General features: G+C 38.4%; 1 protein-coding gene across 1 annotated transcript in view; it reads right to left on the bottom strand.

The window, feature by feature from the left end:
* Nucleotides 1-25,377, bottom strand: part of lrrc75bb (leucine rich repeat containing 75Bb) — a 65,636-nt gene extending 40,259 nt beyond the window's left edge. The window contains exons 1-2 of the mRNA XM_079804300.1: nt 24,832-25,377; nt 11,500-11,628 (exon numbers count right to left, since the gene is read on the bottom strand). Of these exons, the coding sequence (XP_079660426.1) occupies nt 11,500-11,628; nt 24,832-25,113 (411 nt within the window). The 5' untranslated portion in view covers nt 25,114-25,377. The remainder of the gene's footprint in view (nt 1-11,499; nt 11,629-24,831) is intronic.
* Between the last annotated feature and the right edge of the window lie 242 nt (nt 25,378-25,619).

Below are 25,619 nucleotides of genomic sequence, written 5' to 3'. Positions count from 1 at the left end.
TATGATATTTGATTTAATAATGAGCCTATTATATATATGTGTATACTCTAACATGATCAAATTAAGCAAAATTCACTTTTGCAAAATGCCTCCATACATATTGTGAATATATTTTGTTTTAAAATATATAACCGTGATGTTAATCAACATTATTTTTAATATGTTTTGTTTCATATTTTCTTCAGTGCAATGCCTCCTCTAAAAAATCTTGTAAACATATATTATTATTATAGATTGTCTTTTAGAATAAAAATATATCTATAATTTTACAAAAAAGTATTATGTTGTATGTTTAAAAACATTGCATTGTGCACACTGCGTGATGTTTAAACTATTCTGAACTGTTTCCAAATCTCGGACAAACAAGATATCACGGAAGACGTGTCATGTAATGCTGATTATTTATAGCTACGTAATCTTTTTTGTGAGAAAGGTTTATTGCTTTTATAAAAATTTAATCAACATCAGTTTGATAAAATACACCAATGTTTAATAAAGTTATTAATAATAACAATCATTATGAATCAAAAGTTGGGGGTCGGTAAGATTTATTAATATTTTTTGAAAGAAGTCTCGTCCTCACCAAAGCTGCATTTATTTGATAAAAAATTCAGTAAAATTGTGAAATATTATTATAATATATAGTGTCACATGATCTTTCAGAAATCATTCTTATTTGCTGATTTGGTGCTCATTTCTTCTTATTATTATTATTGAAAACTGAATATTTCTGTAGAAATAGTGATATATTTCAGGATTCATTGATAGAAAGAACAGCATTAATTGTGAAATGTAAATAATTAGTAATATTATAAATGTTACTGTCACAATTTTTTTTATTTTAATGCATCCTAGCTGAAAAGAAGTATTAATTTCTTTTGAAAAAAAATCTTAATGAACCCAAACTTTTTATAATAGTGTTGCACTCTCTTTAATTTCTGATGATTGAAATAAATAAAGTAATATTGTATTAGAGTAATAAGAATCTAATGAGAATGGAAATGACAAAAAACCCTAAAGCGAAATGTCTGGACACATTAATTCAGATTTGGGGGAAAAATATGCTTAAATGTCATTAAAATAATGTCATATTGCAAAACAAATCTTAATGGTCCTAAAAACAGGCTTCATTTTCATCATATTCATTTTTATTAAAGTGATTTTTGTTAAAGAGCGGTACTCTTCCTAACAAAACATGTAGCTTAAGATAAAGACGAGAGTTCATTTAAAAGGTCATGCCATTTTGAACTGCTGGGTGAGAGGTTGGTGTAAAATGATCCCAAGTCCTTTGCTCAACAATGCCTGCAGCCATTGCATCAAAACAGGCTTTGGCTCGCCTCTCCCTCTTTAAACGGATTGGCCGGAGCAGAGCTGAGCAAATCTAATCAGCGATACAGCACAACAACGCAAGCGAGGCAGGAAAACACAAAAGACTGCACGAAGCCATTGACTGGAGTCGGCTAGCTAAGAAATGACAGAAACTGAACATGTACATCTTGGTGGCCTCCTGATGGCTATTAAGTCAAAACAAAGACATTTGTTGCATATTAATTTGGCTGCTGGTAGCAGTGACTGACAGCAATTATTGACCTATTTTATCGATCTCCCTTAATAAAGAAGCCTTCGGATGGTGTGCACTGACTCCAGAGGGAGTTTTATTGTCGGAAGGATTTACGTGAACTTTCAATCAGGGACTGAACATTAAGACACTATAGCTCAATACACAACTGCCACAATTTAATGAAAAACTGTCAATTGCAAGACAGTTAAATGAAAACCAAAATCTATGTGCTACGCACAAACAAAAGCTCATTAAAATGCCTTTTCATATTTCCCATGATTCCCATCATAAATAACTGCCGCGATTGAGGATCAGCTGACTCCTGGGAGCCGAAACTTCATTAGATGGTGGTGTACTGACACACACATTATACTGTATTACAATCAGAAGCTACTTTAAAACCTTAGCTCACGCAAGCTACCCACGTAGATGTTAAACCAGAGACGGACCACAGACCATACAGCTGTAATACTGAACGGCAAGCTTTTCGGTCAAGTGCATCTTTGTGTAGTTTTTCAGTGATTCGAGCTAAAGAAGCTGATTTTATGATACAACTGTTGTTACTATTTAATGCCTTTTTAAAATATATTATTGAAAGCCTTGTTAGTGGTATTAACTAGCGATTTCATTTTACTTATTATATGCCCCATAGACTAGCGTTATAAGCGAATCTTTTTTTAGAGATAAAACTCTTTACATTCGATTTTCATGAAAACGCATCCCAGAGAACGATCTACTCGGTAACCATGTGTTAATTACCCCTAGGTTCATTTTTCACCGGAGTTGTACTTTAAATTGCAATTCATTGACTGGCCGCTAGAGACTGGCTCTAAAAGGGAGCAGAATCTCATTGAGCCTAATGTTAAAATCAATCGGCAACCTCCCGCAATTTCTCTTGAAGCCGATACGGAAGTGACTTAAACAGCAATTCAACGACTGGCCACTAGGGACAGGCTCCAGAAGGGAGCAGAATCTCATTGAGCCCCACATAAAAAGCCCAACTTTACAGCAGGAAAACACATGTTTACAGCCTGGAAAAAATGGGGGGTGTGGTCTATACGGCTCATTTTACCCTTCATGACAACTGTGAGGGGGGTGAATTTTTTTATAACTCATTCGTTTAACATTATATAAATGTATATAAAAGGATTGTCGTGACATGATATGGATTTCTGTAAGTTGTACTCTCTCTTTTAACACACTTTTAGATGCTCATTCATGTTTATTTCGCACTGTAACTGGTATTAAGGCGGAATAGATGATTTCATGTGCACTCCGTGCTGACGCTTCTCGAGCCGAGCTGCGCCAGAGCGATCTCACGCCCCAGCGCCAAAACGGTATGTTTTTGAATTTCGTAATAAAATGGACGTAAATTTGAAATCTGAGACTTTGTTTCATATTAATAGTACCAAAGCACAAAAATTATTGCGATTTATTGGATGAGAGGCATGCAACAATGTCCCATTCATTCAACTGAAAACAGGATGACTAATCGATTCTTGGATTTAAGTATAGATATTGGTTCGTAAAAAATGCGAATCGATTAAAAGTGAGAAATCAATATTTTTTACCCAGTCCTAATATTGATGTCTGAATCGTTCCCTAATCCCCTATATTGTGAATGATGTACAATTCACCATGTAGAAAATAGTAAATGTGTGAACAAGTGACTGATTTTAACTACAGCTTCAGAGTCTATTTATAATGTAGGGGCGGGACGCTTTAGATTCTAGAGAGCATTTGATTGGACAGAAAATCTGACGACAAGGTGAAGTGCAGAGTGATGTCATTAAAATCATTGATTCATTTTGGCGGAAGTGAGAGATTGTAAGTTTTGAATGCTCATATCTTCTAAATGCGAATTTTGTCATTGTTTTGGAGCACACCAGCTTATAGATAACAGTAAGACTAACATATTCATACTAAAAGCCAAAAAAGTGTCTCGGTTACGTATGTAACCCTCGTTCCCTTTCAGTCAGTCACAGTCGATGTTACATCAGCGTCACTGACGTATTGGGATCGACGTAACGTTCAGGGCTCGGCATTAACGCTTGTCCGCTTGTCCGGGACAAGTGGATTTTTTGAAGGTGCAAGTGAAAGAGAATTTTACTTGCCCGACGGACAAGTAGCCTGATAAAACGTCATTAACAAAAATAACTAGGGAATCACCCAAATGCAAGAATGATTCTGCATTCATTACTGTAAGTGGCGATTGACAGTGAATGATAATAATAATGTATAAACTGACGGTAACTAACGCACTGTTTACGTTCGCGCAGCCTCTCGAGGAGAAATCGAAACATATGTGCACCGCTCACACAGAGAAACTCAGTTAACACACTGCCGTAAAAATGTGGAGTTTATTTATATTTATAACATGATACAGTTGCAATGTCACATTACCAAGAGTGCTGTTTTCCTGAATAACATCACGACTGAAAGGACACTGATTTCAAATGACAGCTCCATAAACAATTATTAACATTAAGTCACTTACATTTTGATGCAATATTGAGTGTTTTTGTTCTATTTCAGCAGCGAAAAGAGTTCCAAAAGAACACAGCAGAACGAGTGTCACAGCAACAACGTTTTAGTGAATGATTCAGCGTTTTGAATGAATCGATAGAATCAAAGATTCAATGAACTATTCGTAAACGACCGCCTCATTCTTGAATGAATCAGCGTTTGAACGAATCGACTCAATGACTCACTCATTCAGACAGACGGTCACCTGCTGCCACCTACTGGTGGTTTAGTTTCATCTTTCCAACATTTCTTATTTGTATATTCAAAAAATATTTAAAACTATCTCATTACATTATTTAATGCAGTTGTAATTTTTCAGTGTAAATTATTTAATTTGACTGGTAACAGCCAGTGTCGTCTTCTAATTTAATTTATTGATCCAATTTAAGAATATAAAAGGAATCTATATTTAATAAGATTAGGGGAAAATGCCCTTTATAAAAGGTAAAAATATCACAAATATGCATATGTCAAAGCTGATTGAACACTGGTGAGAATATTGCTTCAGAATACATATTATTTACAACACACACAAATCGGGAAAAAAATTTTCTCGGGAAAAAAATGGCGTTTGGGGGGTAAAATATGTGTTATTTTGGCAGGGCTGCCTGCTAAAATTCGCATTCCTGGGTCTGTATATTACATAATTGGGGTCGCTTCAACCCGCGGACATGGAAAACAACCTGCGGACTTGGCAACACAGTGCAGTGGAGTTCTGTTGACATTTGACAACTAACGTTATGCGTCGCTCCGTTGCTCTGATTGGTTGTAGGCCAATCCAATTGAGGTCTTTCCTGGTTCGGTTGAAACACGCCCCATAATCACAGCCCAACGGAGCAGTATCAGACTCATATTCTGACTAGAATTGAGTATGACGACATCAGGCTAGATGCAAATGGCACTAGCAACTGAATCAGTGAACATTTCTTTTTGATCTGATTCATGCACACAAACTTTCAGAACAATTTGATTCATTAAAATGAATCAGACGTTCCATAGCTGCATATGAGTTTATCGAGTTTGGAATCAGTGAATTGTTACCTTTTTATGTACATGTACACAAACTGTTCAAACAAACTAATTCATTTAGAATCAATCTGACTTTCTGACTCTACATCCGATTTCTCTACTTTTAGTTACCCCCCCAACACTGATGTCTAACAAAGTCTAACAGGTTTGGATTTCAGGCATGACATCTGAAAGGCACATATCCGTTTCTTTGAGGAGCATGGTGGCTTTTCTGAGCTCAGGATGGGATTTTGTCTACCTGTCAGCAGGTAACTGGATGTTTAAAAAGTCAGAGAGGAAGAAAAGAAGCAGAGGAAATCGATAGCAGTCCAATCCCTCGCTCTCAGTTTCTGGGTTTAGATGCTTAGCTCCTCAAGGCTTCTCCTGCTAAGAGTCCATCTGAGAACAGCATGAATACTCTTTTTGCAATGTTAAAATACTCCCACTAATCTGTCCTGCTCAGATCTGATTCAAACTTGTTTTCCTCAGCAAACTCAAACCTAGAAGGTAAATGCTAATGCTTGTGATGGTGCATTCATAAACAAACGTTTTTCTTGGGTTTTATTGCATTTAATGGATAATAAAAGCAGAGGCAGAACAGAGAAAAGTCATTTTTCTCACTAAATTTGCACATAAACAAACTTTCTACCAGGGCCTGCCTGCCCCTCTCTCTCTCTCTCTCTCTCTCTCTCTCTCTCTCTCTCTCTCTCTCTCTCTCTCTCTCTCTCTCTCTCTCTCTCTCTCTCTCTCTCTCTCTCTCTCTCTCTCTCTCTCTCTCTCTCTCTATCTATCTATCTATCTATGTCCTCTCTGTTCATAAGGCTTATCAAACTTCTTAAAGGCATTTTAAACCTTTTTCTGTTTACTTCCTTGCATTCAAATTTGAATTAAACTGGAATTAGAAACTGGGATTTTGATTCGTAACTCAATTCTAAACAGCACACAACCCAGCTTTCTATACCGACACATTCACAGGTTAAAGTTACTCAATGAGTCGCATCCTAATTCAGTCTATTACAATTGTTTATGCTTGTGATGTGCTCCTGTTCTTTACTTCAGCGTGCTTCACATTGATTTACTGTCAAAATGGGCCATTGCAATACATGACAGAGAATCGAAAACCAATGTCAGAGCCAGCCGTTTAGTCAGTGACTACTCTTACATTCTGAATCATTGAGTGATGGTAGGTTATCCAAAATGTTGGCTGAAATCTTGTTTCATCAGATATGCAAACTGCTGACAAAACGTTTTCTCTGCACTTCTGTTTATATGAGAAATATGTTACCCAATGTAACCAATACTCAACCCACTCCAAGCAGGACTCGAACCGGGGTCTCCGGTGTGGGAGGCGAGCGTTAAAAAGGACGCACACCTGCTAGATCATTGAAAAGTTCATTGGAAAAACATGACTGCGGTGACATTTCTGCAAAATTATATTACATTGCTTTTTTCACTTTTTGCGACACTTTCAGTCGTTTGAGTGGCACTAAAAGCGTTAATTTTTATCCAAAACAGATGAACGTGAATCTGGCAAAATGTTACTGTTGTTTGTTAAACGTATTGTGGCAGTACAGAAGAGCTAAAAGGTTAATACCGTTTTTTTATTCGCTTTGGAACTATTTTCACAAGTAGGTGTACATTTTCAAAACTCTTAGTACAAAAATCCAAACTGATCACACTTGTAACACAGCTAGTCATTCTTTCAAAACCCGATGTAATGCTTTCATTCAGTTGCTCATATCTTCAGTCCACATAATCATTGTTTCAAACACAAGATTATTGTAAGATGTAATGAAAACATTTGGTTTAATCACCGAAACACGACAGTATGATCTTCTTTCAGTTTAGTACTTATAACAATCAGTTCATTCAACAGAAAACAATACAAGATACATGTTTCAAATCACCCTCGTTGCTGAATTATCTACAGTAACACAGGCTAGAGATGCCATCTAATAAAATACACTTACATTACCTAACGTATGTATTTGAATCCATACTGTTTGTAATAGTATCTATTCAGTGTGTTATCAAAAGTCGTGATGACGTTATGACACAGCCACAAGGTTTTGTGCTAGAACAGAGCGGGCTGCCAATACAGTAAATGTTCTCACTGTGCCATAATACTGAATCTACACTGTAGTTGACCTTTATACAGGTTAGTTACAGTAATGCGGCAGTCTCTACCATGGTAATCTGTTTACAGTATCACATGGCATACATACTGTAATGTAAAATGCTGTATTTGATGCCATCTGTCTCCCTCTGATGCATTTCTTATCAGTCTGATGTTACACCGTCATTGACTATTTCCTTTCTCTTATACTCTTTTCTGCTCTATGTTCACAAATTGCAAATCTTTCTGTCCCACCTACCCACACACACGTCTAGTTCACTATCTTTGTGGGGACACTCCATAGACGTAATGGTTTTTATACTGTACAAACTGTATATTATATCCCCTTAAACTAAGCCTACTCCTAACCCTACCCATCACACAAAACTTTCTGTATTTTTACATTTTCAAAAAACTCCTTCTGTATGATTTATAAGCTTGTTTCCTCATTGGGACCAAAAAATGTCCCCACAAGGACAAGGATTTAGGATATTGCCATCTTTATGGGGACATTATGTTTACCAGGCCACACACACATATAGTCCCCAAAGTGTCTTGGACACTATATAGGCAGTTATATACACTCACCTAAAGGATTATTAGGAACATCATACTAATACTGTGTTTGACCCACTTTCGCCTTCAGAACTGCCTTAATTCTACGTGGCATTGATTCAACAAGGTCCTGAAAGCATTCTTTAGAAATGTTGGCCCATATTGATAGGATAGCATCTTGCAGTTGATGGAAATTTGTGGGATGCACATCCAGGGCACAAAGTTCCCATTCCACCACATCCCAAAGATGCTCTATTGGGTTGAGATCTGGTGACTGTGGGGGCCATTTTAGTACAGTGAACTCATTGTCATGTTCAAGAAACCAATTTGAAATGATTCGAGCTTTGTGACATGGTGCATTATCCTGCTGGAAGTAGCCATCAGAGGATGGTGCATGGTGGTCATAAAGGGATGGACATGGTCAGAAACAATGCTCAGGTAGGCCGTGGCATTTAAACGATGCCCAATTGGCACTAAGGGGCCTAAAGTGTGCCAAGAAAACATCCCCCACACCATTACACCACCACCACCAGCCTGCACAGTGGTAACAAGGCATGATGGATCCATGTTCTCATTCTGTTTACGCCAAATTCTGACTCTACCATCTGAATGTCTCAACAGAAATCGAGACTCATCAGACCAGGCAACATTTCTCCAGTTTACAACTGTCCAATTTTGGTGAGCTCGTCCAAATTGTAGCCTCTTTTTCCTATTTGTAGTGGAGATGAGTGGTACCCGGTGGGGTCTTCTGCTGTTGTAGCCCATCCGCTTCAAGGTTGTGCATGTTGTGGCTTCACAAATGCTTTGCTGCATACCTCGGTTGTAATGAGCGGTTATTTCAGTCAAAGTTGCTCTTCTATCAGCTTGACTAATCAGTCGGCCCATTCTCCTCTGACCTCTAGCATCAACAAGGCATTTTCGCCCACAGGACTGCCGCATACTGGATGTTTTTCCCTTTTCACACCATTCTTTGTAAACCCTAGAAATGGTTGTGTGTGAAAATCCCAGTAACTGAGCAGATTGCGAAATACCGGCCTGTCTGGCACCAACAACCATGCCACACTCAAAATTGCTTAAATCCCCTTTCTTTCCCATTCTGACATTCAGTTTGGAGTTCAGGAGATTGTCTTGACCAGGACCACACCCCTAAATGCATTGAAGCAACTGCCACGTGATTGGTTGATTAGATAATTGCATTCATGAGAAATTTAACAGGTGTTCCTAATAATCTTTTAGGTGAGTGTAGATGAAACACTTATTTTGTGTAGTGAAAAGTATACTTTTGTGGTTTTGTGTACTGTACTAACACAATTGAAAATATGCTCTTTAGCACTTTTGATGAACTGTTGTGATATTAATACTATGAGTTTTGAAAATGTACACCTTGCATGTGAAAATAGTACCAAAGCGAATAAAAAAACTAATATCAAGTTTGAAAATAATGTACCACCTACACTTAACCCTAATGAATAGCGCTAACCAAAGCAAACGTGAAATAAAAACACATTTGCTAAAGCACCCATGCCATTTTACTTTGTTCTACAAGTTTGAGCTCTTTTATAGTGACCTACTAAGCAAGTTTACTACATTGGGAAAGCTATAGGGTACAACAGGGATAATGCCGCAGCACTTTCCACTTTTCACCTAAACATTGATCTAATATTTGATGTTTTTTAATTGATTTAAGTAGCAAATGAGAATCGCTAAAATGATTGAATATATTTTGAGACAAAGGTCTTCTTAATGATTTTCAGTGTTGTTCAAGCTAATTGAAGCTACAGTTTTTCAATAACGGAAGAATATGTAAAAGTGTCGTAATTGGGGTAAAATGTGCCGCTGCTGTAGGGGTGAAAGACACAATATTTAACATGATAATAAACAGCTGACTGACTTTTTCATTAGTTGACATGACATGGTTAGATTCAGATGGTAAATATTATATATTAAGTTGGGCGTCCACCTTAGAGATAATCACCATATTTATAATGAAACCATCATATTTAAAAATATGATATATTAATCATATCAGATAATAAAATATAATTTATTTTTACTACTGTAAATCTATATTTTAAATCTAAATTATTATGGGATCTCCTCCAATGCTTTCATAATCTTTAACTTTTTAAAATGATTTTGTTTCTGTATATTTATTGGACAAAAATACATTATTTTTTAATAAAATAAATTATCACAATAAACTGAAAATAAAGCAAACTTTGTTAAAGTGATTGTTTTAAACAAGTATAAACTAAGACATTATTAACCCATTTTTGCTTTGTGGCAGGGCGCATTATCCTGCTGAAAGAGTCACAGCCACCAGGGAATGCCGTTTCCATGAAAGGGTGTACATGGTCTGCAACAATGCTTAGGTAGGTGGTACGTGTCAAAGTAACATCCACATGGATGGCAGGACCCAAGGTTTCCCAGCAGAACATTGCCCAAAGCATCACACTGCCTCCACTGGCTTGCCTTCTTCCCATAGTGCATCCTGGTGCCATGTGTTCCCCAGGTAAGCATTGCACACACACCCGGCCATCCCCGTGATGTAAAATAAAATGTGATTCATTTTACTGTGAGGCCGCCTTCTTCCATTGCTCCGTGGTCCAGTTCTGATGTGCCCACTGTTGGCACTTTCAGCAGTGATGCATGGGCACCCTGACTGGTCTGCGGCTATGTATTCTGACACCTTTCTGTCAGAACCAGCATTAACTTCTTGAGCAATTTGAGCTACAGTAGCTCGTCTGTTTGACCGGACCACACAGGCCAGCCTTCACTCTCCATGTGCATCAATGAGCCTTGGCCGCCCATGACCCTGTCACTGGTTCTCCACTGTTCCTTCCTTGGACCACTTTTGATAGATACTGACCACTGCAGACCGGGAACACCCCACAAGAGCTGCAGTTTTGGAGATGCTCTGACCCAGTCGTCTAGCCATCACAATTTGGCCCTTGTCAAACTCGCTAAAAATCCTTACGCTTGCCCATTTTTCCTGCTTCTAACACACCAACTTTGAGGACAAAATGTTCACTAATATATCCTAATATATTAGTGCCTAATATATCCCACCCACTAACAGGTGCCGTGATGAAGAGATAATCAGCGTTATTCACTTCACCTGTCAATGTTTTTGACAGGCATTGATCGGTGCAAAAATGTAGGTAGAGGCACATATTCAGGTTGGAAATATGATAAATGTTGATTCTATTTGCTATTCAAAAAAAGCCTCAAAAAGAAAAGGACAAGCCATGCCCCTTCAAGTGGATCTATTATTGGAAAGTGCTCCTCTCTGTGGCCTTTCTGTCCAATTAAGTCCAAACAGGACTGTGGATTTTCAGCATGGAATGAAAACATCACTGATGGCTCTCTTGAGCAAAATAAAGGTCACTGCCATCTTTCTGTACTTCTCACGCTTTGCAAACTAATTTAAGACAGGGCTGAAGCGCGAGCGCCCGGACTCCAGTACCGGCCATGGGATGACAGCTGCCCGTGGACTTATACAGTCGGCGGGCTGTAGAATTGGCCCGCCAAGCCTCTTACCCCCAGCTAAAAATAAAAGCTCTACATATCTGGAGAGAGTAATGAACATGTGCATAGGTTTTGGCTCCAGCTCACGTAGGGATCCACAGTTGATGTTGGCAGCTGTGGGCTGGTATCGTGTCAAACCCTTCGACTAGCCACCTCATGAGTTTGTGTTTACGATCATCCTCGCTTATTAGTGCTAGTGGCTTACCCTCTTTGGACACTGCATGTCTCGGGCCAAATTGAGCAAAAGCTCATGGGAAATTGGATCCACTAGGTTGAGGAAGGCAGCGTTCTTGTAGAGGATGTCGTTGAGGGATGTTCCTTCAAGACCCAGGTCCTGTCGAGAAAGCACAAGAGAGCGAGAGAGATTGTTAAGCATGTAGGATTACAAATTCGAGGAAAGGTCACTGTTAAACCTTGATATTCAACAACTTAATCCTTTCATCTCCATTCACGAGATTACGCAAGGGGCTTTTTTGAATGACAAGGAGATAAAGTAATCTTTCCATCATGATTACTTCTAGTGCTTCGAAAGAAAGACAACTCTAAATAGAACAGCCAAACTGTTTGTTGATCTATTGCTAGACTAGCGCTGCTAACCTTTCCGTCCAGCTTCTTTATGTAAGCCGGAGAAAGTGTGTGCAGACACAGTGACAGCTTATTAGCCGGGCTTATCGTAGACAGCTAAAGTGTTTCCCCCCACTGAACATCGAAGGCAAGCAAGTCTGATACGACCAACAGGCAAAGAAAAAAAGCATGCGGGAGAATCAAGAAAACATTCCCTGAGGACGACGTTTCTTGTTTAATCCACTGGTCTGTGCAATTAGTAGTGACAAAGCTAACGTATAGAAGTGAATAAGAGGGTGAAACACATGTAATGCCTCCAGGCAAATGCCAGCATCACGAAGCAACAACCACACCACCCTGTGAGTCGATTCAAAGACAGATCCCACGGAAATTGATGAAGAAACTGGCAGGCGGAGGAAAGCTGCTGAGTCCAGGGAAGTGGAAACTCCCTTCGGGTTTCACGCTGATATATTGCACTTCTTTTTCTCAGGGATTCCCTGACATCTGGGAGCTCCTCCAAGCTCTCTATTTTTCATCTATAAAGCATAAGCGCGGGTCATATCTGTTCTGCAGTACTTTTTGATCACAGCATCCTCTAAAATGAATATGACTGCATTGTAATTTAAGAAAGCTTTTCCGTAAAAATGTCTTTGGAAGGATTTCTTTGTACTGTAATTTTGCACATGTAAAGACAATTTATACGATGCCAGGATGGGAAAAAAAGCTGACGTTAGCCATTGCTCAGTAATGAGAGTTCAGTTAATGTATACGAGGGTGTCGACTTAAACTTCATGTTTTAACCGTCTTTTAAACATCACAGAATTCATCAAATCCATTCCTAATATTTTCTGATCCAGTCCAAAGAAATGATGACACTTCATAGAAGATGATGTCATTTAGGAACAAGCTTTTGTTAACGAAAAAAGGACAAGTTTTTGTTATTTAGATACTGAAAGATGGACACCAATACAGCAATATTTAACATGTTTTGCTTAGAGGAAAAAAATGAAGAAATGCCTAGAACATTTCTTAATAATCTGTGTTTTTTTATTGTTGCACCTGGGAATGACCAAAATGTAGCCTAGAAATCTAGACGCACTGTAAGGTTGGAAATAATCAAAGATATTTGAAATAGAACAAAATAATTTGCTTTACTGTTGGCAACCCTCATCTTGCCCAAGATATTTGAAATTGACTCAACCCCCTCCCCCCTTAACCTCATCAGAAGGGCCATTTGGAATTTCTAAGGACAAAGGAAGGCTTGCAGGCCAAATGTTTGTCACACCTTTAGTACAGTGGGGCTTCGTCTGATTGGTTACTTTCAAACGTCTCACATTTTGGTCTGATTGGTAAGTTTTGAATGGGTCATATTTGAGTTTGGTGACATCAGGGAAAAGGATAAAAGATCGCAACGATAGCTCTCTCTCTCTTTTGATTCTCTGCCTTTCTCTAGAGAGAGCAGCTCTTTGGCTCTCTCTCTCTCTCTTTCTCTCTCTCTCTCTCTCTCTCTCTCTCTCTCTCTCTCTCTCTCTCTCTCTCTCACAGGTAACATTCTATGCATAGGCCTACTGAGTACAATTAAGGGTTTATGTTTACATCCATTTGAAACTATTTTAAGTGTAACCATAACTCAAATTTGTGTTTCCATTTAAAAGAGATTTCTGTCTATTATGTAATTGACATTTTACATTTACCTGATTGTTAATCAACTGTTACATTTTGATCCTTTCTAAATGAATCTGTAATTATTAACTATCTCCAGTACGGAACGGTATAATTGCAACAAAGGGTTAAAACGGAATGATTAAATGTTTGATTAACTATCAAATATAAATGACTAAACAACCAATTCGCATTCTCTTCTAAATTCGACAAATATGATAAATGGAGTCAGATAAAGAATATTATAATTAAATCCGTTTTGCCCAGCGGAAACACGAATGCGCACAGCCTTCAGTCGCAGCTCGTTACCTTCCTTGGAACGAGATTTTAGCGATCTTACACACCCTAGTGGCAGAAAATGTCATTTGCAGCCAGGGTCGTCTAGCAACTCTCCGTTGGCTTGTGAGCTGGAAAATCCAAACTCTAGTCAGGCCAATCACATCGTGTATAGAGTCGGTGGGCGGGCTTAACATAATGACGGCAGAGTTGCGACGTTTCCACGTGAATTCCATGCTACTTCCCTGCTAACAAAGAATGGCACTGAAGTCATTCTTAAAAAAGGAAGATGTGTTCAGAGTTTTACCGCCCGGATACGGCTAAAGTTTAATCTATCAACTAGTGGTGATTGTTGTCACCACTGATAGGAGTATGAGGTCTCTGCGGCGTTTCTAAATTTGGGGGTGTTTTCAATAGGGGTGTCGAAATTAATCCTTTCTACGATGCATCTTGATGCAGATGAGGACGATTCGGTATCGGTTCAGTAATAGACCATAACCGGTTATAATGTACTGATTATTTTCTGACGTCATTTGTCACGTACGTGCGTTCTCGCGGTAGCATACACTGGCAGAGGGAGGCGAGACGCGAGTGCGAGTAATTAAAATGCTCTAACTACTTTAAAAACCGACATCTGGACACATTTTGGCTTTTTATGAACAACCAGGTAAGCACCACCTGGAGAACACGCGCGCTGTGTGTATATCAAAGCTATCTGATTTATCAAAACAATTTCATTTACACTTGGGCACATAAATGTATCTCCGCAAAACGGATATAAATCCGATCTTCAATTCCCGCACTATATGCAGATTTATTGAAGTTCACGTCACCGAAAACAACAGATAGGAGCTGCATTTTATTGATCATCAGCTAATTTCAAAATCAAAGACCGCAATAGGAGAGAGCGCGGCAACAGCACTGGTAAGATCGTTCAGTTTCTTTACTTTTAATGAATATGATTGTATGTTGAGCACCTACGACTTTACTTTCGGTAGTTTGTAAATAACACGCTCTCACACGCGCATCATTTTTTTTAGCATTGTTGCAAGGAGTAAAATGTACATAAGTGGTTTCAACAACCAGATGCATTTAGACTTTAGTTTTGACTGTAATGTGGCCCAGACCACCTCCTGGAGTGGCTTTTAGTATTTTGTGTATTTGTTCTAAATGCTCCTGTTGTCTTCTGTGCCCAGACTTGAGTTTTGTTTGATACATTCAAGAAGCTTGTTTTCTTTGAGCAGGTAAAATGAAAGGTTCAGTTCATATAACTGACTGACAAAATTGTGTATGAGGATGCAGTGCATCGTCAATGCATTCTGATATCGAATTTAACCGAATCGATGGCATCATAATCGTAATCGAACCGAACCGTGAGACCAGTGTAGGTTCACACACTTAGTTTTCAAACTGGGTGTTTATAAACCATGCAATGAAAATGATCCCCTTCACCCGACCCCACCCCTAAACGCCACTCACACTGTGATTGGGCAAATAAGGTAACGCAGTGAAAAACGCCCTCTGTTTATGGCCTCGTCCACTGATCTAGTAACTCCTATTACTAACCTGCAGAGACCTATACTTGACTGATAGCGCTCTGGTTGGTTGTAGCGCTATCCTATTGCGTGCAGAAGGAATTTGAAAGACAACCATTTATCCCGCCCCACGGATTGAGCCCTGCCAATGGTGTGTTCCCAGACCCAACAACTTGATGAGGGTCTGGCTTGTGAGGCTAACAAAAATGGCAAAATCCACTCAAAATCCAAAGCAGTGAAATGATTTTAAATTCATCCCTATGCTCATTTAATTGTGATCAGTGTTATTTTAGTATTATTTATATTATTATGGTATTTATTCACATTTTAAATTAGCTTTTTATTTGTATATTTTTAGTTTTGATTTTAATGTTAGGTTTTAGTCATTTTGTCATGCACTTATGTTTATTCGTTTAACTTTTTGTTTCAGTTTTTCATATAATATTTATTTTTTATTTGATTTCAACTTTATTTTAATGACCAAAAACTATAGTTCAACTGTGTCAGAACAAATTAATCTTGATAATGTCAGATAACTTTGATAGAAAGGTATGCAATGGATGGATTACAAATCGGGACACTAAAAATCCAACTATATTACTGATCAGCTCATTTTAATTATCATAAAGTCATAATTAAGAGATAAAATGTTGAAAATATGATTGTAAATGTCCTCATTATTAGATAAAAAGTCAAAAATATTATTTTAAAAGTCATAATAGTGAGATAAAAAGTCGAAAATACGACATGCTAAGTCATACTTATACGATAAAATGTTGAAAATATGATTTTAAAAGTCCTCATTATTAGATAAAAAGTCAAAATATGACATGCTAAGTCATTGTGAGATGAACAGTTGAAATTAGGGATTAAAAAAATTCTGAGAATTTTGGATTTAAAGTCAAAATTATGACTTCAAAATCTAAATTATGATTAAAAGTCCTAATTATGAGATAAAAAGCTGACATTAGATGAAAAAAAGTCTAAATTATGACCAAAACACACACTAAGACATTTAAGAGATGAAATCATGCTTGTTATTTTTTTTATTATTATTTGATTCACACTGATAATACTTCAGCAAAGCATGGTCAGGTGTCCCAATTTTTTATCAATTTTACTGGTAGTCCACTGTATGAAGAATTTTTGGGTATAATAGCTATGTCACGGTTTAATTTATTTTGCTATCCTCACTAACATAAATGAACTATAGTGGCCTGCACCCACTAGTAAAAAATGAAATCTGGTGTCTGAATCATTTTTGGTTTGACTGTATATGATGAGGACATAAAAATATACTACAATAGGAATGACCCAAAAAATATGGCAAAGCAGAGTCATATCTAGGAGATTAAAATGCAATCAAAGAGACAACATTTTTATTTCAACATTATTACACAACCACAAAATCTTCGTAGCATTGACATCCATGCCTGTGCTCAGTAGAGCATGTAAGCGGAGTTGTTTCCTGCCTTTGCTCAATGAGAATCAACGGCGGAAAATGAATTGCACTCATTAGGGCACAGGAAGAGCTACAGCAGAGATAAGGGATGTTGTTTTTGTCCTCTTCTTGTTCTTTCTCTCACTCTCTCTGGGGTGAATGGAAGCATTCTGCTCCATGCTTTTGACCCCCAGTTGATTAACATCCAATCCGTTTTCCCTGAATGGGAAAGCTGCTTTTCAATGCACAGAAATTAATTTCTTTCAGCAACCTATAGTCTTAAAAGGTAGCAAGGTTTGCCTTAATGTGACCCCTCTCTCTCCTTCAACAGGGTGTTAAGAGCTTCCAGGGCCGGGGTGAGTGAGGCGGCTCCATGTTTGGAAAGCTTTTCGACTGGCTGGTTATCCATGTGACAAAGTGCCAGACAGGGCTGAAAATGCACTTCCCCGTGATTAAGTCTGAACTTTTCACAGATATTAAAAATAATTTGAACAAACTAAGCATTACGTGCTTATGCCATTTTTATTTGTTTTTTTTTAAAGCTACACTATGTAACTTTTCCGTCCACTAGAGGTCGCCTGTTCAAAACAAAGGCGTAGTTTGATGACGCCACGTTTGAGCGCAGAATCTTGGGACATGTGGTCTTCACTTCACAGCCGGTGGAAAAGAGTCAGGATAGGACTCGGGCAGAAATCATGTTCATAGATGCGATTATTAACATTACTGTAGTATGAAGCAGAGCAGGGCCGAGTGTTGTGGAGCTGAGCAAGGCCGCAGGAGCGATTGAAGAGCGGGACTGTTATTATGGCATAGTCGCCGGCGGGACTTTTATTATGACACGTCGCCGGCGCTACTTCCTCTTTTCCAGTCATGAGTATGATATAACGCAACTCTGTTTATCGTTTTAGATATATCTGAGTGTGTTGAAAAGGAAGTTATGACGTTCGCTCAGCTGCTGCTATGACTCTTGTTCACACTGCAGTGAGAGTACAGAGGGTAAACCGAGGGTAACGCAGATATGACGCAATCGACAGGTGACTCCCTCAAACGCATAGCTCACATATCCCGGTTCCTTGGTTAAAATAGCAATTTCTCACGATTTACAAATAGTTGGAAACATTTGGAATATTCTAAGTACTCAACTGAACAAAATTTATAACACTGGCCTAGTGGTTTTTGGATATTTTACTGCAAAAATCTTACATAGTTCACATTTAAAGAAATATTTCTATATACACTTTTAGAAAAAAAAAAGTTCTATAAAGAACCTTTAAGGGGTTCCATCATGGGATCATTTCATGGATTTAGATTTAATGAATACATTTTTTAAGTCAATTTTGGTAAAATTGTATAAATTAAGCAGCTTGCTACAAACCCTAATGCTCTAAATAATTAATTGGTTTGAGTAGGGCCAACTTAAATTAAAAAACTTGTTCAGTCAAATTAACTTTTATGGGTATTTAGAATTTTATTTTTCTTTTGAGTTCATAAAACCAAGACATTTAAGTAAACCCAATTGTTTCCTTGTTTTGAGTTTTGTGAACTTTTTCTTTTAATTTAGACAAAATTAAATTGAAATGAATCTGGGATTTCAATTTCCCAGCATGCTTTGCACTCGAAAGGGAGTGTAAGGCTGTGCGTCCCCCAGAGCTTTTTTTGTTGTTGCTAAAATAGGTTGTTTTTAAATGCTAAAATTAAGGCTGTGTCCGAAATCGCCCCCTATACCCTTAAATAAGGCATTATTTGAAGGGACAGACATTTGTAGTAGGGGTGTAACGATTCATCTACTACATCGATGTATCGTTTTTTTTTCCTATGATCTAACTACATCGATCTGTGCTCGGCAAGTTGGCCTTCCGGACGACATATATCGATCTAACATCGTTTTAAAAGGTAATCAATCGATTGTATCGATAATAGGAAATAACGTATTGGATTTTAACACGTCAGACTTTATATGGATGTTTTTTCTTAGCACTTTTAATAATAAAGGCGTTAAATGTTACTCGATTCAGTCTGCCTATCTGTGACATCATCGCAACGCACCAGCAGCAGCGAGCGCTGAGAAAACAAAACATAGTATGGCGGATGGCAGAGGAGAAGAGAACGAGCGAGAAATTATCAAGCCACCAGGAGAAAGAGCTACCTGTACTTTCAACCCTTGCTTGTTACCTGTGCATTCCTGGCACCAGTGCGCCAGCAGAGCAAGTTTTTAGTACTAATGGCGACATAGTGAACGCACAGAGAAGTGTTCTGCGGTCAGATCATGTTGATATTTTTGAAAAAGAAATCTGTAGAGTCATTGAAGGGTAGTTGGTTACATTTGATCTTTTGTTAAATATTGTTTGTTTATTAAACTGAGAGTAGTAGCAGGTTCAGCCAGTTTATTCAACCTGAAGAAATGTTGGTTGCACTTTATTTTTGATATTAATATTGTATTTGTATTATTTTAATGTTGAAAAACAACAGAAAAAATAGCAGGTAAACCTACTATTAATTAAACCTGAAGAGAAGTTAGTTGCACTTTATTTTTGATATTAATATTGTAATATTTTTATGTTGGAAAACAAAAGCAGAAGTAGCGGGTTAACCTACTGTTGAAATGTTGGTTGCACTTACTGTGCTTTTATTGAAAATTTATTGAATATTTAAAATGAGAGCAGAAAAGGTTAACTTCCTGTTAATTCAACCTAAACTGTTGGTTGCACTTTATTCAAATAAAATTTGAATGCATTTGCCATTAATTGTTGTTTACTTGTTTGTTTATATCCATAATTAATTGATACCTGATTCCCTTACAAGAAACAAAAGAAATCTAGGAAACTTCACCTGCACTGACCAGTATCCAGATATTTATTTCAGTCACACAATTTTTGGCTAAAAAGTTACTGAATCGATTTCAAGTCACTGAATCGTTTTGGATCGTATCGTTCTAAATTAACCAATATCGTCCTTGAATCGTATCGACAACCTCAAATCGTGATACGAATCGAATCGTTGTTAAAATGAATCGTTACACCCCTAATTTGTAGTGGTGTACGAAACCATAGTGGACATTATTGAGTGCACTCATTCAATCCTACAATGCACCGCAATAACGAGTGTAGCCTCCAACTGATGTACGCTCAGCGGCTAAAAAATACCCATAATGCACTGTGACCAAATGACTTCCCGCGTCTCACCAGGAGATGGCGCCAGCAGCTGAATCATCCATCCATTTTCCAAACCGCTGGTCCAATGTGGCTACAGCGTAATATCAAACAGGTATACATTTCTTTTTAATTGCTTATTAAATTGTTTAATTACGGTTTATGCATGCTAGTTTCCATGACAGAGTTCAAGATAAATCTTTTCATTACTACTGGAGCTGCCAGTTTGCTACGTTTCAATTAATTATTAAACAGCAACCAGAAACTATGCAAAATCGACAGCCCTTCCGCCGCACTCAGTGTCCGAATTCACTCACTCGTTTTCATTCACCCCTTCAACTGCAATATATTAGTGGAGTAATGTAGGGAATAGTGAATGAGTGTATGGGGCGATTTCCAACACAGCATAAATGATTTTTGTGCAAGATTGAAGTGGGAGAGACTGTAGTGTTTAATGTTTTGCTACGCTAATTTAGACGAGTTTCTGATTTGTTTGTTTTTGGGGGGGTTACCATCATGGTGAAGAGTGGAGCATGAGCTTGGTTTGAGAACAGATATATATTAAATGTTCTGTATTGCCATACTAATTCAGCTATTTTTGTTATGCTATGCTAATGCTATAAAAGCATTGTGTTAGCAAGTTAGCATTTACTGAATTAGCTACTTAAAGCAAGCCAGGTTTCCACTACTAAAAATATTCCACTTACTCAAATATTTCAAGTTAAGAGCAGTGGTGTAAAGTAATGAATTACAAATACTCTTGTTACTGTAATTGAGTAGTTTTTCTCAGGAATTGTACTTCATTAAGTACTTTAAAAACAGTGTACTTTTACTTGAGTACATTTTAAGTGCTGTATCGGTACTTTTACTGCGCTATTTTCCCTAAACCTGCCGTCGCTACATTATGCGCAAATTTTTTTCCTGTCAACGTGATTGGCTAAGACGAATAATCAGTCCTGTGACTCCATGCGTCACGCGTGTGACTCCCGTCATATCAACCATGATAGCGACCAGCCTAGAGTGAGAGGCACGCACGCTTTATGAAAGGGGGTTGTTTGTTCCTGGTTACTGTGATGACTGAAATCGTGAAATTGCCTTAAACAATTACTAAAAATTGACTGCAGAATATTACATTTTCTAATACACGCACAAATGGTACGTATTCTGTTAGCGCTGCACAAGCTCGGGGTGCCATCTGCTAGAAACACTTAATTTAGCTTGATAGTTTGTTTGCCAGGCTTCAGTGCATCAGGCATTAACCGATCGTCACTGCTAGATTTGGGTCCCTTACATCGATTTCGCTCAGCATGTAAACGCATTAACCTGATTTCTGGCTTCGGCTTATTGAAGTGCATAGTTTTATGTAATGTGTTCTCACATGGCGATTTTAAATTTTTGTCCATGTATATAGCAAATAACTTTCACAAAACATCAGATTTATATTTAAATCAGGTTAAATTGCAAGCAAAAATAATCAGTGGTGAAAATTGTGAGTTACTCGATTCTGATTTCTGAAGTGTATTCTTTTTACAGAGAAAACGTCCATTGAAATTAAAGCATCACATGCGTCTTGAAAAGAAAGAACTCTTTTAACGTAAAATTGTTAATGTGGAATAACATTAATAGCATAATACTCACTACTCACTACTCTTGAGTACTTTTAAAAGGGCTACTTTTACTCCTACTTTGAGTAGTATTTAGGACAGGTACTTTTACTCTACTAGCACAACATTTTTTGACAAGTAACAGTGCTTTTACTTGAGTATGCTTTTTCAGTGCTCTTTCCACCACTGGTTAAGAGTAATTAAACTATATGAGTACAAAATACAAATCTGCCAGTTCTGCTTACTTATGCTGCGTTCACACCAAACGCGAATTGAGCATCTGGCGCGAGTGATTTCAATGTTAAGTCAATGGAAAGGCGCGTTGACGTGCGTCTGGAGGTCCCGCAGCGCGAAGGACGCGAATCCGCCTCATTCGCGCGTCCAGTTCGCGCGAATGGCGCGAATTGGACGCGAATTGAGCGTCTTGCGCGATACGCGCGTTACACGCGAATGGTGCTTTTGTGCATTCACGCGTTTGAAGCGAATTCGCGTCTGACGCCCGAGTTGAAAAATTTGAACTTTGGCGTCAATTCGCGCCGCGTTAACCAATCAGGAGCCTGCTCGCTGCTGTCACGTGGTAAAGTGACGTGTATGAGAAACCCTGCATAAATTAAAAACAGTACTATTGTGTCACAAAATGTAGTTTTAAGACGTTTTCAGGTGGGAATGTAGTTGTTTAAAGCTCAAATCTGTGGTTTATTTATAAAGAGAGCGCCTATTTAAAAAAAATAATCTTGTGTTTTTGGAGTTGTGAGATCCAGGCTATCACCGGGCAATCACTGCTCATAACCCCAGCGAAGGCAGCCTTTCCTCGGCCAGTCCTTCTGGCGTCTGCCGCTGGCTCTGATGTCCTGTAGTGGTTCGTCTTGTGTGGATCTAACGGGCGATCTTTGCTCTCATGAATATATAATTTGTTGTCTGCCAAATCGTTTTGACTGAGGGCAAAGAGAAGTTTCATAACTTTATATTTTAAGGATATTTAAACATACATGCAGTGAAGATAATGTAGGAGTTGCCTGGACCACATTTGTGTGGCTATTAATGCTTAATATATATGTTTAATGAAAATGAAAAGAGGCAAAGTGGTGTTTTATGACATATTTCTCCTGGAGTGCCTTGAACGCGCGTCAATTTCGCTTCCAGCGCTCGATTTCTACGCGCGTCCAATTCTCTGCTGACGCGCGAATGCATTCAAAATGTACGCGCGTGAAACTAGACGCGGTAGACGCGATTTTGACGCTCAATTCGCGTTTGGTGTGAACGCAGCATTAAACTTGAGTAAGCACTATAAAATTGAAGTAATTTGTTTTTGCATTTATGACATTTCTCCTTATAAAGAACATTTTTGGCAGGGTTGAAAATTAATTGGGCAAACAATTGAGTCAAGAAACGAACCTTTTTCTACTAGTGTAGCTTTTAAGTTTAAAGGGTTAGTTCACCCAAAAATGAAAATTCTGTCATTAACTACTCACCCTCATGTCGTTCGACACCCGTAAGACCTCCGTTCATCTTCGGAACACAAATGAAGATATTTTTGTTGAAAGCTGATGGCTGAGAAAGGCTTCAGATAGGCCTCCATTGGCATTCAGTACATTTACACTCCCAAGACCCATAAAAGGCACTTAAAACGTTGTTACAAAGTCCATCTCACCACAGTGACTCTACAATAATTTTACGATGCGACGACAATAGTTTTTGTGCGCAAAAAAAAAGTCAAAATAACACCTTTATCCAACGTTCTTGTCTTCCGTGTGTGCCTCCACGACGCATGCGCGAGAATATTACGCAGATCCGGCAAAATTTGATACCTCATATTTTGCCGCAAATCAAATGGATGAAAAAAAACCCCCTATCTAGGGCTAGACTTGGAGGTAAACGACCACCTAGCAACCACTCAGAACACCGTGGCAACAACACGGAAACCACGTGGCGTCATTTTGCACAGACAACCACAGAAACTGTGACAATCTATTATCAGATTTGCCATCATTTCATTCTGTTCCAATTATCTTTTGATCCAGATGCCCAGAATCTCCTTCCAGATGTTCAACAAGCTGGAAGACCTCATTAAAACGACTCAAGTTGCATAAAAAAGACAAAAGAGGCTTTCTCGGCCCCTTTTATCCAGTGAGAGGGTGCAACTGGAGGACCCTCGTCTTCAGGTAGCTTGCATTGAGATGTTCCTGTGATTTGAGGACCCTCTTGACAAGCTAATCAATAAACACAACTCAATGACACAAAATCCTCCACGAAGTCCATACGTGCTGATTATCTCGTAAACACTTCAAGCTCGAACTGTGGTGCCTCCATTAGCATAAGCTGGATCAATGAGTCTGCACCACTGGCCTTGGTCTACGCAGATCTGGTTTGCTATACATCAGGATCAAACGATGGACTTATGGAGCACGGAGCCTGTCAATCATCCGCTGCGATATCAGAGCACTACACAAAGACCTCAACTGTTCAACATCTAGCAAACCTCTCAGTCGTGATCAAGAAACATCAGGTGAATAGCTTTGGAGAAGTGGGATTTGCTCAGAACAATTTGTCACCAGTTGTCGGAGTCCAGCTTAGCCTTTTTGACTATTACAGTAAATGCAAATCAGAATTAGCTCTTATGTAAAGGAAAATCTTGAGTGACTGATGCTTTCGGATCAGGTTGTTAAGAATTTGTGATTTATCAGCCATGCACTGCAAACGCTTGACTATAAGAACCTAATAAATTTGTACATCATGATCAAACAAAACCACAAATTAATAATCCAGTAACCTATATATACTATATATTGTAGCCTATATGGATTTATTATATAGTCAACAAAAAGTAACATGGTATGCCTTCTATTTTGTAAAAGGCTATACAATAAATACACACTGTATTATGTTACTCATTCTGGCACATATCAAAGCACCATGGTATTGTACCATTGTACCAAGGCTTGTAAGTTTAACTATTTGATGTCAAATGCAGTTAACTATTATTTTATTGTACCCAGATACTTTTTTTTGTAAGAAGTTTATTACAAATATTTGAATTTGTATAGAAATCTCATACTTATCATTGCAGACTTTATATCTGGAATTTAATTTTAAACTCTGGGAGATTACTAGACTATTCCCCCCCCCCCCCCCCCCCCATTTACATCTCATTGCAGTCTATGAGGTACAGTACAACACATTTGTGCTTTTTCTTTTCTTAGTAAAACGTCATTCTGCAACAGCATCATCATAATCAACATCAACAACCTGTAGTTCCGTCTAAACATTATACAATCTGGTTTATTATTAATAAATGATGTTTTGTACCTTTCTAAGCAGTTTCAACACATCGATGGCTTGTTCCACCTTCTGCTCCTTCAGCAGGGTTTGGATCTCCCGAACCCAAGCCACTCTCCGAACATAAGGGCTGGGACTGGATTTGCGCAGCATTCCCGGGAGCTTGTCGGACTTGAGCATCAGAGAACTGAATAAAAACTCTCCTCTTCCTCCACTCCTCTTCTCCACATCCCGTTCATGATGCTGTCGACCCCTACGGAAGAAAGTCTCCTGGCTGTCCAAACTACTTTGCCTGGTGAACTTGGATCCCATGTTTTCAACTTTCCAATTTCAGCCTCAATACCAAATAATGCAACGCTGTTGTTTCATAAAGCATGTGTAAAGTAAACCTTATAAGATCTCTTTAGGGAGCGCACGCTCATAATTGCACTTCACCGAGTTCAGTGGCTCGTGCAGGACCAAATTCATCAAGTAAAATGCATATTCGTCGCACGAAAAGAATAAAATGTCACTTTCCCCGCGTTTCTCTTGCCCCTGTGGAACCTCCGCTGTGTTTGTGTTCTTCCAGGCTTCACCACATGCCACGCCCATGTCTCACTCGCTGTCCAATCGGAGCGCTCGACTCCCACATGTGTTTATGATGGGAAGCCCGTTTTGTCCTGTCAGCACGTACTGTATAGGTTCCGAATTGTGTTTATTAAAAATTATTTAATAATAACCATCAACGCAACCACAAAACTAACCAGAACAATTTCATAGAAATGTCCCCTTAGATTTACAAAAAGTACAGTAAAATGATGCAGGCTATTTACATGGTA

Source organism: Gobio gobio (assembly GCF_949357685.1).
Source record: "Gobio gobio genome assembly, chromosome: 22".
Taxonomy (NCBI): Eukaryota; Metazoa; Chordata; class Actinopteri; order Cypriniformes; family Gobionidae; genus Gobio; species Gobio gobio.
This window is presented reverse-complemented; position numbering and strand designations above follow the sequence as displayed.